The sequence below is a fragment of the Monodelphis domestica genome, chromosome 5 (genome assembly GCF_027887165.1).
Source record: "Monodelphis domestica isolate mMonDom1 chromosome 5, mMonDom1.pri, whole genome shotgun sequence".
Classification (NCBI taxonomy): domain Eukaryota; kingdom Metazoa; phylum Chordata; class Mammalia; order Didelphimorphia; family Didelphidae; genus Monodelphis; species Monodelphis domestica.
The window spans coordinates 103,114,754-103,131,556 of record NC_077231.1 but is presented as its reverse complement, the minus strand read 5'-3'; the positions used below and the strand labels follow the sequence as shown (position 1 = coordinate 103,131,556).

General features: G+C 40.8%; 1 protein-coding gene across 3 annotated transcripts in view; it reads left to right on the top strand.

Annotated features, from left to right (window-relative positions):
- Positions 1 to 12,006, top strand: part of ENTHD1 (ENTH domain containing 1) — a 133,711-nt gene extending 121,705 nt beyond the window's left edge. For all 3 annotated transcript variants that reach the window (XM_007503160.3, XM_007503161.3, XM_016425697.2), the window contains exon 7: positions 11,091 to 12,006. In XM_007503160.3, the coding sequence (XP_007503222.2) occupies positions 11,091 to 11,707 (617 nt within the window). In that variant the 3' untranslated portion in view covers positions 11,708 to 12,006. The remainder of the gene's footprint in view (positions 1 to 11,090) is intronic.
- Positions 12,007 to 16,803: the final 4,797 nt, after the last annotated feature.

Sequence of the window (16,803 nt, the reverse complement as noted above, 5' to 3'; positions counted from 1 at the left end):
AACATTAACCATGAAAGCTTGCTTTTTTTTTTTCATTAAAAGCGTACATAGGGGCAGCTGGGTGGCTCAGTGGATGGAGAGCCAAGCCTAGAGATGGGAAGTCCTAGGTTCAAATCTGGCCTCAGACACTTCCCAGCTGTGTGACCCTGGGCAAGTCACTTGACCCCCATTGCCTAAACCATACTGCTCTTCTGCCTTGGAACCAATACATGATATTGATTCTGAGATGGAAGGTAAGGGTGAAAGGAAAAGAAAAGAAGTTAAGGGGGAATTGGCTAGGGAGGCAGTGAGACAAAAAGCATTGTTTCTGGAGTCAACGTGTTGGTGTCAAATCTTAACTCCACTGCTTACTTGAGTACCCTTGGGTTATTTAGCCTACTGGAGCCTTAATTTCCTCACCTAAAGAGTTAGAGGGTTTGTCTTTGAGATCCTTTTTAGCTCTGGATCAAGGATTTAAGACTTCTAGATTGGGAATTTTAGCCTGGTGTATATGGAAAGATTTCAGAGGGTTCCATAAACTTGAATGAGGGGGGAAAAAATGGCATTTCCATTGTAATCCCAAGTATTTTTTTTAAAGCCCTTACCTTCCGTCTTGGAGTCAATACTGAGTATTGGCTCCAAGGCAGAAGAGTGGTAAGGGCTAGGCAATGGGGGTTAAGTGACTTGCCCAGGGTCACACAGCTGGGAAGTGACTGAGGTCAGATTTGAACCCAGGACCTTCCGTCTCTAGGCCTGGTTCTCAATCCACTGAGCTACCCAGCTGCCCCCAATCCTAAGTATTTTCTGCACTTAAAAATATTCTTTTGAAAAAGAATAAGCTTCACCAGGCTGCACAAACAGTCCATAACACTAAAAGTCTTATCAACTTCAATGCTTCAATATTTGGCCAGCCAATGGAACCGAACCTCCCTGCCTGCTTCAGGCTCTTCAAGGTGCTCCCCTTATAGGACAATATGATTCTCTGTGAAACAGTCTCCTGGCATCCTTTCATGGAGCCGCCATCTTAGCAAGCATTTGCACATGCACCAGCTTCATATCGCCCCCATGATTTCATCAGCAGGGGCACCACCCTCTGCTAGTGCCAATTGCATCCCCTTGAGGCTCTCTCATCCTATGCCATTTTTGCTCATGCTTTCCCACTAACCCTCCATAGAGGATCTGCCCAATGATTCTCTTCTTGTTTTGTGGGATATCCACCCGCTGCCTGGGCTGATCATCTATTATCTCTCATTTTCACAATGTGTCCAGCCTAGCCTGATTCCCTTTTTCACTCATATATCCTTGATAATGTCTTTTTGACCACTTCTTGAAAAGCACACAAGTTTTCAGTAAAAACCTCTAGACTCCAGCTGGTGAGAAATCATAGCAAAAATTAAAATATCCCTGCCCTTTGCCCCGCCAATAAGAACAGAGAAAGAAGGAAATTGAAATTCATCACACCCCTAGATTGATTACCATGAGACATTCTAAAAATATTTGGCCATTATCTCTCCCCTCTCTTCTTCTGAATTCACGTTTGACTTGGAATAGAAAATACTTAGAGTATTTGCCCTGTTTAGCATATTGGCTTTTGCTTACTTTGTCTTCTTCTACCTTCTGTTCTGTTTTCTCATCTCTCCAGCTCTTTTTATGCCTCCATAGTTTGATTCCAGTTCATGTTTTCACCTACAGTTACAAAAGTTCTATGGATGGCACTTTGGACTCTGCAAATCAAATAATTAACACTCACTCTCATTTGACAGGTCTCAAATTAAAAGGTGGGCTAGGGCAGCTCAATTTTTCTTGGTCTTTTCCCTGGATGAGATCACCTCAGCTTGGTTGCAGGAATCCTGTTTGACCCTTAGGTATTCAATGCTCTATCTAGATACAGTAGTCCACTTTTCCTGCTCTGCAGTTTTGATTTCAACTTATTTATTGGCATCTCATACTACTTTTAGGCCGAGGATAACTTGCCTCTCATGTTAAAAAGGAAAAAGACAAAAGAGCTAGGGGTGTCTTAGAAGCTGCTTTGGATGGTAGGTAACTTGCATAATGTTCTGGGAAGATAAAGTTACATTTAAAGTTGATTAAACTGTCCTGGGAATTTGTTCTCTAATCAGCTTTGAGGGAAAAAAATCTATTAGTGTTATATGCTACTCTTGATGGACCTATATGCTACTCTTGATGGACCTTGGCGAAAATTCTCCTTGACCCATCTCTTTGTTCCTATCTCATCTGCCCCATTTTTTGCTAGGGATATTTTGGCTGGCAGGGATTGTCTTTCTTTAAAGCTATTCTTCCCCTCACCTTTTGCTAGTGAAAGAAACTGAACGGGACACAAAAAGGAGCTATTAATCATGCCATTTTCCCTTTTTTTTATACAAAAAGTCACCAGAATTGGAATAATGAACATCCTCTAAAGGAAATGTGAAGAAATGACAGAAAATAGTTGAGCCAACAATAGTCCAGCTCACTGAGCCCCGTCCCTGGTCAGCCTGGTTTAAAAGAACTGTGGGGAGCCCCAGAGGGAGCCATCTATTGTGCCCTCTAGGAAATCCCACAGGTTGGTCTCACTCTGGAGATGTTGCCAGCAACTTTTTGATCTGTAGAGTTCCTAGCATGGAGTAGTGTGAATTTTCAAATCCAGCAGTCCCCAAAACACATTTTTATAGTCACATTAAGTAGATTCATAGAATTGGATCCGAAATGACCTCAGAGATCACTCAGTCCACCTAGAATAGGAAACCAAGGCCCAGAGGGGAAGAAACTGGCACATAGGTAGTAATGAACAAAATCAGGATTCAAACTCTAATCCTTTAATGCTGAATCCAGGACTCTTCTCACTTCCTCACTTCAAGAAGTAGTTTTGATACATCTCTTATAATCTATTATCAGATCTATCATCCCCACGCTTGGCCTAAACCAAATGAAACAAAGGGTGATTTGCACCTTATTTCTTTTCTATACAGTGTCCTCAATCCTAGTGTGACACATGGGCAAACCAAGATAGGTTTCCAAATGGGATATTTTCCATTCATAGACATCATCAGGAACTTTAGATCTTATGTGTATAACTTCTTGACACAACAGCTATTGTCTGTCAACAGAAAGATGGAATCAGAAGATAGATTGAAGGATGAAAAGCTGTCCCTGCCTTGTACAGTGAAGAATTCTGAAGGTGTTCAGCTGGTGAAGAGACCTCCTGCCTTCAGATAAATCATGAATTGAATTTAGAACTAGTGGGAGTTTTAAACATAAATTTGGAACCAATTCCCATTTTTGGAAAGTCATTTACAGTTACATTTTTACAGCACAGTACTTTAAATGATTTGGGATGTGAAATCTAAAATTGTAGCATGATCTGACCCTTATGACAGTGAGACTTAGATCTGTCAGAGATGACACATTGGGCCTTTGGAACAATTTTATCAGCATCCCCTATAAGTAGTTCTTAACCCCAAGTGGCCAAAGGTTCATTCCCATGATGAAATATGAAAATGCAGCCATCCCAGCAGCCTTGATCTTGCAATGCAGGGCCTATGCCAGAATACTGGACAGAGAACCTAAAGAACAGGAAGATGGATGGCAACAGATACCGAGGTCATGGCTGCCTCAGAGGAAGCCAAGGAGCAGAGAAAGAGGATGGGCAAAAGATTTACTGAAAGACATCATAAAGCAACCAGCACCATTGTGCAGTGTTTGTAGACAGCAGCCAGTGTAGGGGTTGTTTTGTTTTTAAACCTTTAACTTTCTGTCTTAGAATCAATATTATGTATTGGTTCCAAGTTAGAAGAGTGATAAGGGCTAAGCAATGAGGGTGACTTGCCCCGGGTCACACAGCTAGGCATAATCTGAGGCCAGATTTGAACCTAGGATGGTCCATCTCCAAGAGGGTCATGGTTTTGGTTTTGTTTTTGTTTTTTACATCCAGCCCACAAGCCAAAGATGCAGAATGTGAACAGTGACACACTTTTGTAAGCAGCTGCTCCACCACAAGCCAGCAGGATGGTGGTTGAAAATGTGAAGCATTGAAAGACAAACCAATGCCAGTCCTTGGGTCATACCATGTACATCCGTGGATAAAATAGCCATACCATCTTTAACTACAATAGCTATGATATATATTTAGAGAGTTGGTTCTAATAGGAGCCATTGGATAATATTAGTTTGATCAAAAACACGTTTAACAGAATGATGATTTTCCTGGCTTAGGAAACTCCCTTCATCACTTCAGGTCAGCTCCTTTCTATGACTTAGAGGTCTTTGAGCTTGCTCAAGCCACTGACAGCAGTGTCAGAGGTGAGGCTTGAGATCTTCTGGGCTTCAAGGGAAGCTCTCCATCCCCTTATCAGTGTGTGAACATTTATGAAGTGCCTCTTACATGCTAGGCCATAGACGTAAAATGACTTGCCCAGGATCACACAGCTCTAAAGTATCTGAGGCCAGATTTAAACCTAGGACCTCCTGTCTCCAGGTCTAATGCTCTATCCAATGAGCCCCCTAGATATCCCTAGATTAGATATTTCTATGGTCTCTTCTAGTTCTAAAAGTGTGATTCTTTGAACCCAGGATTCTCATGGATATACTTCTGGCCCAGGTCTCTATCATTTCATATTTGGATTACTGAAAGCTATTCTCTCCTGGCTTTCTTCTTTCTAGTAGATCTCATCTCTAAAAAATACCAGAACTTCCCCCCGCCCACGCAAAACATATTAGCCCATCTCACTCTACTTCTAAAAATACATTATCTGTGTTTGATTTAAACATGAAGCCTTGAGGCTTCCCACCTGTATTTTATTAAATTGACTTGGAACCAATGACCTCATAGGACATTGTTATTGCTAGCTAACCTCCCATCTTCTCTCTCATTCTTTCATCTTTCCCACTTCTGATTTTTCTCCTTCAATCCATGAAATTCAACATAAATCCAAAAACAAAAACACAAACCATCTACTACCCAGGAGGTATTATGTGAAGCACTAAGGATACAAAGATGACAAATAACCCCACTCTTGCCCTCTTGGGCTTTACAGTCATAAGAAGAGGAAAAGGTACGTCAAGAAATAACTGCAATGCTAGATAAAAAATTGAACATGGACCAAGAGTGTCCCGAGTAGCTTAAGAAGGGAGAGATCACTACTAGTTTAGCAGTATAGGAAGAAAGTGTTGAGGAATTTCTCCTACTTTATCCTAACCCATGTTGCAGCTTTCTTAATATTATCAGTTTGTATTTCCCCTTATATCTCTTTTCCTCCAGAAGACTTTAGTTGATGCAGAATTAGAGATATAGAAATTATATATTCTGAATATGACCTTTAACCATCTCTCATAGATCACTAATAGGTATTCAACTTAAAAATAAAAATGAGATTAGCCATCCATCCATAACCCATCTGATGGTGAATTACTTTCCTTAGCATAGCATAATCCAAATATATAGTTTAGAAGAAAAAATATATAAACCTAACTAAAATGATAGGAAAAATCAAGATTGGTACTTGCATGATTCATGGAATCATCAGAGTTCCTACGTGCCAATCTTGACCTGAATAGGAATCCCCTCAATGTTATTCTTGAAATGTGGTTTATCACACTCCAGCTTGTACAGCTCAGTGATGAGGAGCTCACTGTCTTCCAAAATAAGCCTTTTAGCTTTTGGTCAGGCCTACTGACTAGGGTTGGGTTTTTTTGTTTGTTTGTTTTTAAACAATGAAGTTTCTTATATGTTGAATGGCTGAAATGCAATCCCTTGCTCAAGTATATAAAACAAAGAAAAAGAAGATAGCAAGCCTATATTGTATCAGTCTGTTAAGAGTCTAGAGCACTTTAGAATGAAAATGTGGTATTAAATCTGATGTTATTGTGGGGATTGGTGATCCTTAGCCATCACTGGAAGAATATTTATGTGGAGAAGGTGAGTTGTTGAGTCAGGGAGCCGCCTGGGATTGCTGAAGTCAGATCAGTTTCCCAGATGTGATACACTCTCCCCTTTTTTCTCCTATTCAGTTCTGGGTCCAGGTCTTTGTCCATTTGAGGTAGCTGCTGCCCAAAAAATATCTAATGATCAATGTAGGTGGCCCATCCAACTGCAAAGCATATTTGGACAAAAGATATTCTTCATCCATTTTAGTTTTCTCGTATGGATTATTAAGCATTCCCTTTCAGGTGGTCACACATCTCACTAAGGAAGCTCTGTAGTCTGGGATTTGAAACAATCAGGACAATGTCTTCTGCAAACAAGAGCCTCTGGAGGACCTCACCATCTCTAGGGAACCCCTATTCTCTTTGAACTTTTTGGAGAACAGCTTCTAAGACAGTAGTGAACACTTGGGGGAAGATATAGCTCCCAGTTTCATGACTCTTTTCATAATAATCAGTAGTCCCTGAACGTTTTCTCTGTGGGAACTTGTAGACTATTAGCATTTATTTGAAAGACATCTTGTTGAAGGTGTACCTTTGAGATCACATCTTGTATTATCAATTTACAAGCCTTTTTTCCCCCTAACAACCATCAGATTATAAGCACTGAGGGATCTTGAGTTCTCCCTATCTTTAGGTCAATTGTGTAGCTCTTTGGAGTGCCTGGAATTTTAACTAATAAATAATATGAGGCCATTTCCTCTAAAAATAGCATTTATTAATAGGGGCATGTGATCTCTTTACAAAAGATTGGTCTTTTATGTATGCTTCTTATATGAAAGGTGCTCCTTAGGCTCTGATAATTTCTTTCTTAGTGAGGTATGTCCTTTTTCTTATTGGACTGACAGTTCATCCTTTGTACCTCCCCTGGCAGTCCCCATTGGTGGATATTTCAAAAGAGGAGGTAAACTGAAAGATTTCAGCTCTTCCTCCTTTACTTCATCACAGGGAAAGTGGATCTTTACTAAGTTAGAGAAACACAGACCTATCCTGCTTTCAAATGCCATAGGAAGGGTGGTCTTGTTTAAACATAAAGAAAGAGAAGGTTTCACTCTGCCTCTAATCAAAAGACAAAAGGATCCAGCTCAGTTAGATGACTTCAAGCCTGAGAGTAAATTACTTTAGCTTGGAAACAGACTGGCTTTTAAAACTTAAATTTAAGGAAGATTCCATATAGAAATATTATTAATAATTCAATATTAATTTTCCTCATCTATAATAGAAAAATTTTTACAAAAAGTTTACCTGTTTTTCAAGGATGTTCTCAGTATCTATGTAGATCATTTTCATAGAGATTCTATAGAAGTTAGAAAAGAAAAGAGTAACTAGGTATCTCAGTGGATTGAGAGCCAGGCCTAGGGACAGGAGGTCCTGGGTTCAAATATGACCTCAGACACTTACTTAGCTGTATGATCCTGGGCAAGCCACTCAACCCCCATTGCTTAGCACTTACTGCTCTCCTCTCCTTCCTTGGAACCAATTGATTCTAAGACAGGAAAGTAAGGATTTAAAAAAAAGTTAGAAAGGAGGCATTTGGGTTTGGTGTTACAGATATACTCTCAAACTTTTGGGGTAATAATATATCTTGTTTTTTTTCAAGTCATTTGCTTTCTGTCCCTTACACTGTCATTATTTTGATAGTGGTCATTTTGCTTATGTTCATCATGAGTATCACAAGATAAAATGATCTAAGTGCCTAGGAAAAAGCCTTTGGTTAGGAGAAGACTAGCTTCTCCAAAGAGAATCCAATAGGACAACCATCCTTCCATTTCTTTGTTTATAGTAAGAATATCCATATGAATATGTTTTTCATCTTCTGGTGGCATGCCAACCCACTGGCCACTGGGCCAAGATCTTAGAGGACTGCCAGAAGTGAATATGCTATCAACCTGGAAACCTAAGTTTCTTAGTTCCCTCTGCCCCATTTTCTACCAGTCTGACATCAGCTGTGCAGAGCCAGAAAAGGGCCACTCAGGTTTGAGACCTTGGCTGTATTTCTTTCTCTTTGTTTCATGATTTGTCACAACCAAAGAATTCATTATCTCCCAATAACCAACCCATTGGCAATGAAGAGTCTTCTATAGATCCAGGGTAATCTTTGGACAACAGGCACTGTGTGTGCTGGGACCAGGCTCAAAGCCTTTCCAGCTGGAAGCACCTACCAGTGCTTGGGCTACTTGAGCATGCTTTCTAGGGGCCCTTGGGACAACTCCAAGCCAAGATGAGGCCTTGAAGTAGGGCCTTTGGGGGCATTCTTAGGCTTAATTGCATGTTATTTTAGGGATGTGTCTGTTTTGTTCTTGTACTGTTCCTGGAGTCTCCCAGAAATAAGTGCACATATGGGATAAAACATGTTGGACTGCAGTCTTGGTGAGCTGTGAACCACACTGCATTTGCTCCTTAGAAGGAAAATGTAAAACTCTCACTATTAGTTAGTTAATTTTTGCCATGGTGGTCTTTGGGCAAAGATGTATTCTGTTTTAAATTCTTGAGTTTTCTTACCTTCAATGCCAACTTTAAATAGTGACAGCTCTCAGAGTGAATAAACTTCAAGGGCACCTTATGCATTTACTTTCTGTTTTTTTTTTATGATGCTAAAGGAAGTCCAGCTTCTCAGCCTGCTCTGGGTGATACTGCCCCCCACCACACACACACACACAGACCATCCCCATCCATGAACTTTTTGCCCCAGTGAAACTGGACCATTCATGATCCACCCACATACTAATAAGCTGTGGGACTGTGGGAACCAAATGGACAATGTGGCCAAGCAGAGAGACTGCTGGGCTGGGAGTCCTGATCCCATCTCAGCTAGTCATTAGCTGTGAGACTGGGCAAGTCACTTACCTTTCTTAGCCTTCTTAGTTTACATCTATCCTTAAAATTGTGCCTCCATCATCCCTTTCCAGCCTTATACTAGTCACATCCTATACTTTCCAGCCCGTTTTCCATTTTTCTTACACTTTGCCTCTGCCTAGAAGGTCTTTTTCCTCCATTACCTTCCTCTTGCTAAAAACCTACCCATCCTTTAAACCCATCTCCAGTGCCATTTCCTCCCTGTGACCTTCCCTTAGCCCATCTCTATATGCATCAGGTTCTCCTAGACTTCCCCTGCCCCACCTCAGACCAAGTCATACACAGGACATGGGCATGGTCCAATCATAAATTCTCCATTAGCACAGTACTTTGTACTGTAGGGAAGAACCTGGGATTTCTCTGTTCAAAGGAACTCCCAGGTGAAGAAACTCCCTCTAAATTGTAGGCTGTCCATTCTAGAGGGCAATTTGGAACTGTGCCCAAAGGGATTTAAAAGAATGCATGTCTTTTGATCCAGCAATACCACTACTTTTGTTGTGGCAAAAAATTGGAAAATGAGGGGGTGTCCATTGATTGAGGAATGGCTGGACAAATTGTGGTATATAACGGTGATGGAATACTATTGTGCTGTAAGGAATGATGAACTGCTTGATTTCTATAAGAACTGGGAAGAGAAAAACAAGTGCTTGAATACATGGGTCAAGGGGATATGGCTGGGGATTTAGACTCTAAATGAACATCCTAATGCAAACACCAACAACATGGAAATAGGTTCTGATCAAGGACACAAGTAATGCCCAATGAAATTGCATATTGGCTGCGGGAAGGGTGGGTGGAGGGGAGGGAGGGAAATATTGTGATTATTGTAACCAAGGAATAATGTTCTAAATTAACTAAATAAATAAATAAATAAGAACTGGGAAGACCACCATGAACTGATGTGAAGTGAAATGAGCAGAACCAGGAGAACATTATACACAGTAACAGTCATAATGTGGGACAATCAAATGTAATAAATAGACTTTGCTACTAATAGCAATGCAGTGATCCAGGACAACTCTGAGAGACTTATGAGAAAGAAAGAATGCTATCCACATCTAGAGAATTGTTGGAGAAGAATTGCAGAGGAAAAATATTATCATTCATCAGGTGTTTATATGGGTATATGATTTGGGATTTTGGTTTTAAAAGCTTTCTCAATTATAAAAATGAATAATATGGAAATAGATTTTGAGTGATAATATATGTATATCCCAGTGGAATTGCTTGTCAGCTCTGGGATGAGGGAGAGAAGAGGGAAGGGACAGAGGCCAGGGTAGTTTGAAGACTCACTCTCTAGCTCCTATGCCAGTCTTCCTCTGTACCTAATAAGTACAAAAGACATGGTTTGTTAATAAATATCAATATGATTCTGGTAAAGGAGTCCATAAGGGGGAAAAGGAATGCTTTGTGGCATAGGCTAAATAAAACTAATTCTGTTAGAAGGGAGTGACCAAGATGGAGGCCAGGCCATTTGAGGACTGTATGAAAGAACTGAGGGTCTTCAGCCTAAAGAAAAGTAAGTGGGACATGAGAGTATTGTTCATGTGTTTGAAGAATTGACTTATGGAAGAAGAATTAGGTTTGTTGGGTTTGACCCTAGAAGGAAAAGCTAAAGATAACTAGAGCAGTGGTGACTTACTGGAAGGAAAAGTGTCCTTCAAATTTGAGCTGTCCTAAAGAAGAATGGGTGAAAGGCCAGCTAGGTGGATCAGTAGGTAGAATGCCAGGCATGGAGATGGGAGATCCTGGATTCAAATAGGACCTCAGATACTTCCTAGCTCTATGATCCTGGACAAGTCACTCAATCTCAATTGCCTAGCCCTCGTCACCTCTTCTGCATATTGCTTCTAAGACAGAAGGTGTGAGTTGTTTTGAAGAAGGAAGAAGAGAAAGAGGAAGGCGACAACTGACAGCAACAACGACCAACAACAACCAACTACTACGATGATGCCTTGAGAAGCAGTGGAGTAGCTTGCTTCCCTGGCCCTGGGGGTTGTCTTCCAGTAGACGACGTCTGATCATTTCTCTAGGTTTGCTGTGGATGGAATTCCAGTTCAGGTTGAGGTTGAAATAGATGGCATGCAAAATCCATCACAGCACTGAATCAGCCATTCTATTTCTGTTTAATTTTCTAGGTGTTAGAGATATTTTGTCCAACTGTAGGTTTTCTCAGGTCCTACTTTAGGTTGACTTAAGTTTAATTAATTGTGTATATTTAAAACATTAAGCTCAATGTGATTTGCTTGTCATTATCTTTGTTTATACAAATGATTTGAACTATTAATCTCATTTGGATATTACACAATCTTTCTCTTATTTTACATCTATTTTAGATTCGGCCATCTCTGAAGGAACATCCTCATCTTTTTCCACCTTCTCGGTCTCATCCCCTGACTTAGTCACTCCAGAAAATTCACTTCATCTTTTAGCCCTGCCTTCCGGTGGACGTTCCCTCAGGCCTTCATCCCATGGATCTTCCTCCTCCTCTGCTCTCTTTAAAGAGATGCAGGTCAAGGTTAATCGCCCCTTTGCCCCTTGCCTGGCATCTTCAGATGAAGATGAGAGTGACACAGCTAACCTGCTAAACATCCTCCCTAATAGTTCCAGGTCTGTAGACGATCGAACTCTTGCTGGTGCCAGGGGTAACTGGGTCACCTTCCCGGCCCAGAATATACAGTGCCTGACGTCAGTGTCTGATCCTACTTCCCTAGTGAGCAAACAGCTACCTGAGGCAACTGGTGCCAACACACCCATCCTGGTTTTATTAGGGGAGATCAAAAACGCTATTGGGAGACTGCATGGAGATCTGAGCACTGTGGTCAGAGAGCTTCGAGTCATCAATGGTCACCTGGTGAGCTTGGAGGCTGGGAACAGTCAGCAAGAAACTCAGCAAGTCAACAAGCCTCCACTGCCCGGAGCTCCCCCAGATGGCCATCCCAGTCAGTTCTGACCTTCCAATGGACAATGGTGGTGCCTCCCTGAGTATTTCTAGTCCCACCAGCAGGATTCGTGGGGCACTTCTCTCTTTTTTTAAAAAAAGATTATTAGCAAACATTTCTCCAATCAGTAAGTACATTTGGGTGTGGTAGGAGGGTGTGTGGCTTTTTTTTTAAGAGAGAGAGAAAAGATGTTATATTTGATTCACATTTTTAGGTCCTAGGTATGCTTGCACATTGTAAACCCAAGGGAATTTCCCCTTTGACGTGGTATCTATTTTCTTTCTGAATGAATAAAGCTGTAGTAAAAGCCTTTTCTTTCTCCCCAACAGAATTCCGTTTTCTAGAGTTTCTAAACAAGGGCTCCAGGAGCTCTTTGGTTTCTAGTTCTAAAAAGCCCCTTTGTTAATACACCTTATCCTTCGGGTGGGAGGAGTTTGGTCTACCTGGCTCATTAAATCCACTGCTTTGTCATTGAGGCTGTGAATCATAAACCAGGACTTGGGGCTCCAGCTCTTTGGTGTCACAGTCAGCTAGGGGTTAAATTGAGACAAGGTCCCCAAACAGCTGTCAATCACAGCTTTTTATTGTTTATTTAGATTAAAATATAGCTACAAATACATGCTGACTCATTTCTCCTTTTGTTACATAGGGGAAATAAAAGGATTCTTTTTCATCTTCCCTTTTGTCTTTTCTTGGTAGACTGGGCTAGTCTTTCAAACACAGACAAGTCTCAGTGATTCCAGGGCAAAATGGCAATTTGGCCATCATCCTGGCCCTTTGCTCTTCTTCTGGCCTTTCCCCATTTACTCAGCATGGCCTCCAGATTTAAGAGTACAGAGATCTGGGAATGGTAGCAATCCCCCCCTCCCCTATTATACAGAAAAGTCCATTTCCTCTTGTGGCCTGTGAATAAGAATTTGGGGTGGTTAACAGCATTAAACTGAGGTCTGAAGCAGGTTTTTCAATACATCTCAATTTCATATATATGCATCATTTTTGTCCTATTTAGTTCTAATAGCCAAGAAATCTCTATAAATTTTAAAAACTTTCCAAGAGTTTTGTCACATTTTATTTTATAAACCACTCCAGGAGGGTACAATAAATGAAATCATCATTCTCTATTATTCATCTGGCATAAATAGTTACTAGCCCTACATTTATGGTTATTTCAAGTAAACATCTTCTTATGTAAGTTTATCAAACTTGAAAGTCTTGATTTTTTTAGGTAAATCTCTCATTGCAGAATTAATAAGAATAACCATTATCATTGGTCTGCACAATGATTTCATCCCAGTGTGGAAATTCCCTCCTCTGATGTAGATTGACAACTTTTCCATATCTTCTAGTCTTGATTTAGAAAATTTCTTGGGATGCTACCAGGTCAAATCATTTGCCTAGGGTCACAGAGCCAATATATGTCAGAGGCAGAACAAGACTCAGGTCTTCCTAAAGCCTAGGCCAGCCCTCTCTCTGCTATGCCCACATCACCTCTCCACTGTGCCATATGCACCAATATGGAGAAATAAAGCATTGGGAATCACTTTTGGCATCATAATTATGAGTACTTTTTCTTATTCCCCAGGTATATTACTAAGCACATAGCAGATTCTGAAAAAATGTTTGTTGAATGAATGAATGGAAGGAAGAAAGGAGTGAGATATAGAACTAAATTCACATCAGTGGTTCCAATTTTAAAATAACCAATGTAACAGCAAAATCTAGGCTGATTAAACCAAGACCATTGATACCACATTCCGCCACTCTCTCCCCAAAAGACATTTCCATGTGAACTGAGAAGGAGGGTTTTAAATAAGGATGGGATGCTATGGAATTTCTTAATGAACCCTTGAAAGGGCCCTTCAAAAACATTATTGGATCATTTAGGGGACTGGAGACCACTATCTTGGTGCCATTAAAAATCCCACTGACAAAACAAAATACCTGGATATTTATGAGCAAGAATAATCCTTTTAAGATATTTGCCTTCCCTTGAAGCAAAGTTTCAGGTAGCCAAGAGCTTGACTCTTGAGCAACGAATTCCCTGTAACTGAGGCAGCAGAAATCAGGCCTTCTGGGAAATTGCCCAAACACATTACTTCAAGTTTAAAGTAGGTTTTCCATAGCCCATATACTTCAATTGGTTCATTAATATAATTAACAAACGCCCTCCTTTGAGTTTCTATTTAACTGCCTCTATGAAAAAAGGATAAAGGAAGCTTGGCTTGACTGAGCTGAAAAGGGACTTCATCCTGATTCAATTTGAGATCTTTTTGTAAAAGGAAAAAATAAGCAAAAAAGAAAAAAAAACTTCATTAGATGAGATTTCTTCCCTGGTTTCTCTTCCCAGAATTTCTCCTTAGTACTTGGGGCTGCCTATTTTTTTAAATGAACTTTCTCTAACCTGGTTTCCTTGCTGTTATGAGAGCCTGTCACCATCAAAGATTCCAGGCAACTGATAGATAAGAAATGGGCATAGAAGAGGTCATAAGGACAGCTAGATGGCTTAGTGGATGGAGTGCCAGGCCTGAAGTCAGGAAGATTCATCTTTCTGAGTTCAAATCCAGCCTTAAACACTTACTAGCTGAGTGACCCTAGGCAAGTCACTTTTTTTTTCTAACCCTTACCTTCCGTCTTGGAGTCAATACTGTGTATTGGCTCCAAGGCAGAAGAGTGGTAAGGGCTAGGCAATGGGGGTCAAGTGACTTGCCCAGGGTCACACAACTGGGAAGTATCTGGCAAGTCACTTTTAAGCTTGATTAATTCAGTTTTCTCATCTGCAAAATGTCTGGAGAAGGAAAAGACAAACAATTCCAGTATCTTTGCCAAGAAAAATCTCCTCCAAATGGAGTCAGACATACCTGAACAACAACAAAGAGGTTGGGATTCCATGGTGCTAAAGGAAGTGACTTAGCAGCAAATAAATGGATTATTTTGAAAATGAAGTGTGGTAGAAATAGTAGGTTTCCCACCATCTACTCAGCTAAGAAATTGGTCAAATAAATCTGAAAAATAGACATTTGGAAGTTTTGGTGACATATCCCCCTCCTAACTGCTTTCAATTTAACTGGGATGCTCCTGGCTAGGCTTTTTTTCTTCCTTTCTTTTAGTTACAGTGTTTTTATGTATCTGGGTTTTAGCAGAAGAATGAGAACAGACTGTTGAATTAAGAAAATAAAAAACTTTCGGTTGGTATGACTATAACTTTTCTGCCAGGTTGTACCTTCTTTTTAATAGCAGCATTCTGAAATGTGATGAGTCTAGATAAGCAGAAAGGAAGATTTCTTTCTTCCAGGCTCTAAGTGATTTGAGGAGGCCAAGCATATTATTGCCATACCAGAAAATATTTCCCATCTTTCATCAGCAGGCAGACTTAGGAAAAGAGCAAATTGGCTCAGAAGGAACTGCATTTTCAAGATGATTTTGTTTGGTTATTTTGAATTCTGTTTTCTTACTGATGGTGCCAAAAGTTTCCAGCGATATGGTAATTATTGTAAAATGATGGCTGCAGGCAGTTGCAGCTATTCGAATAGAGTAAAAACCCCCTTACTAAAACGTCGCAGTATATGTCATGTATGTAGTTGGTTCTACTGCAGGGCAGCTCTTCTTCCCTGAATTCCTGGACAGCTCCTCTTCCTCTACCTGAGATCCCAGGACCTGAGGATGGGAAGGGTTTTCTCTACTTGTCTGCCCACATCACGGGGAGGCTTTATTCTACTGCTGCAAGAGACAATCACTGCGAGTCATTCACATTTGTGCTTATTAAGAGATCTTAGCACATCGCTAAGTGTTCAAACATCTCTAGCAGAAGATGAGGTAGCAAGTTATTAGCTGGGTAGGCTAAACAAATAACTCCGTGAGAAGCTAACAGCCTCTAAGGACATTCGTGATCAATTAAGCTAACAAAGTAGTGCTGCAAGCAGGTCCGGAGGTAGGAGTCGTGTGAGTTTCCTGATGTGCTGACTCTTCATGGATGTGGAGTTTAGTAATTGTCTATACATGTACCTGTCTATACCGATGCTGGGAGAGGAGTGCTCTCTCCAAGGTAGCCAGCAACCTCTTCATTGCCAGATCCAAAGGCTTTTTCTCAGTACTCAGCCTGGGGGATTTGCTTTTGATCCTCTCACCTCGAAGTGTGCAAGTTCCCCGAGGCTCTGGCTGCAGACTGCCTCTTTTCTCTTCCCTTTCTTTCCCTACAAGATGGTATGAAAGTCTTCAAGTGCTCTGTGAATACATATCAGTGGAATAAATGACAAGAATAGAAGGATTTAAGATCTGTAAAGCGTTTTATAGCTATTAGCATATATAAACACTGATAGTTACTTCCATGTATCCTTGGGCAGCATGGCTACAATTCTTCCCATCCTGGCCACCACCATCTTGGAATTCTCTCCAGCTTGTCAATATCCTTCCCCAACTCTGGCACCCAGAACTGAATCCAGGACTTCCTCTAGATGGAATGGAAGAGGCCAGAGTTCGATGGGACTCTCACCTCCATGATTCTGGATGCTACTTTAATCAGATTCACTTTTTTGATGACTGTCCCCCCCCAACTCATCTTCATACACTTAAGGGCATATATGGTTTGTGATTGTGGCTGCTGTTTCAATATCTTCTAATGGTATCCCTCCTAGTGAATACTCATCCATTATTTTATGGGTAATCTCCTGACTGGACTATAAAGTCTTTGAGGGCAGAGATTCTATCTTATTCATCTTTGGATACCTCTGCCCCACATGTGCAGGTGTGAACATGCACACACACACACATACACACAGAGAACACAGTCCCCTACAGATAATAGATGGCTCACAAAAGCTTGCTCATTGAATAGGATGAGAGGTACAGCAATTCCCACTTGAGAGATGATAAAAGTAAGAGAAGACCACAAAGACAAGTGACTTGTTCAAGGTCACACAGCCAGTCAGGACCAACCTGGGACTAGAACCTAGAGTTTCTGTTGTTCAGCCTTGATTTGGGATGATCTCTTTCTTCTCGCATTCTAATCATCTCAATCTGTCAAAATCCTTTTCTTCAAGGACTACCTCAGACTCCACTCCCTCCATGAAACCTTTTCTGATCTCCCAAACAGAAAGTGATCTATTTCTTC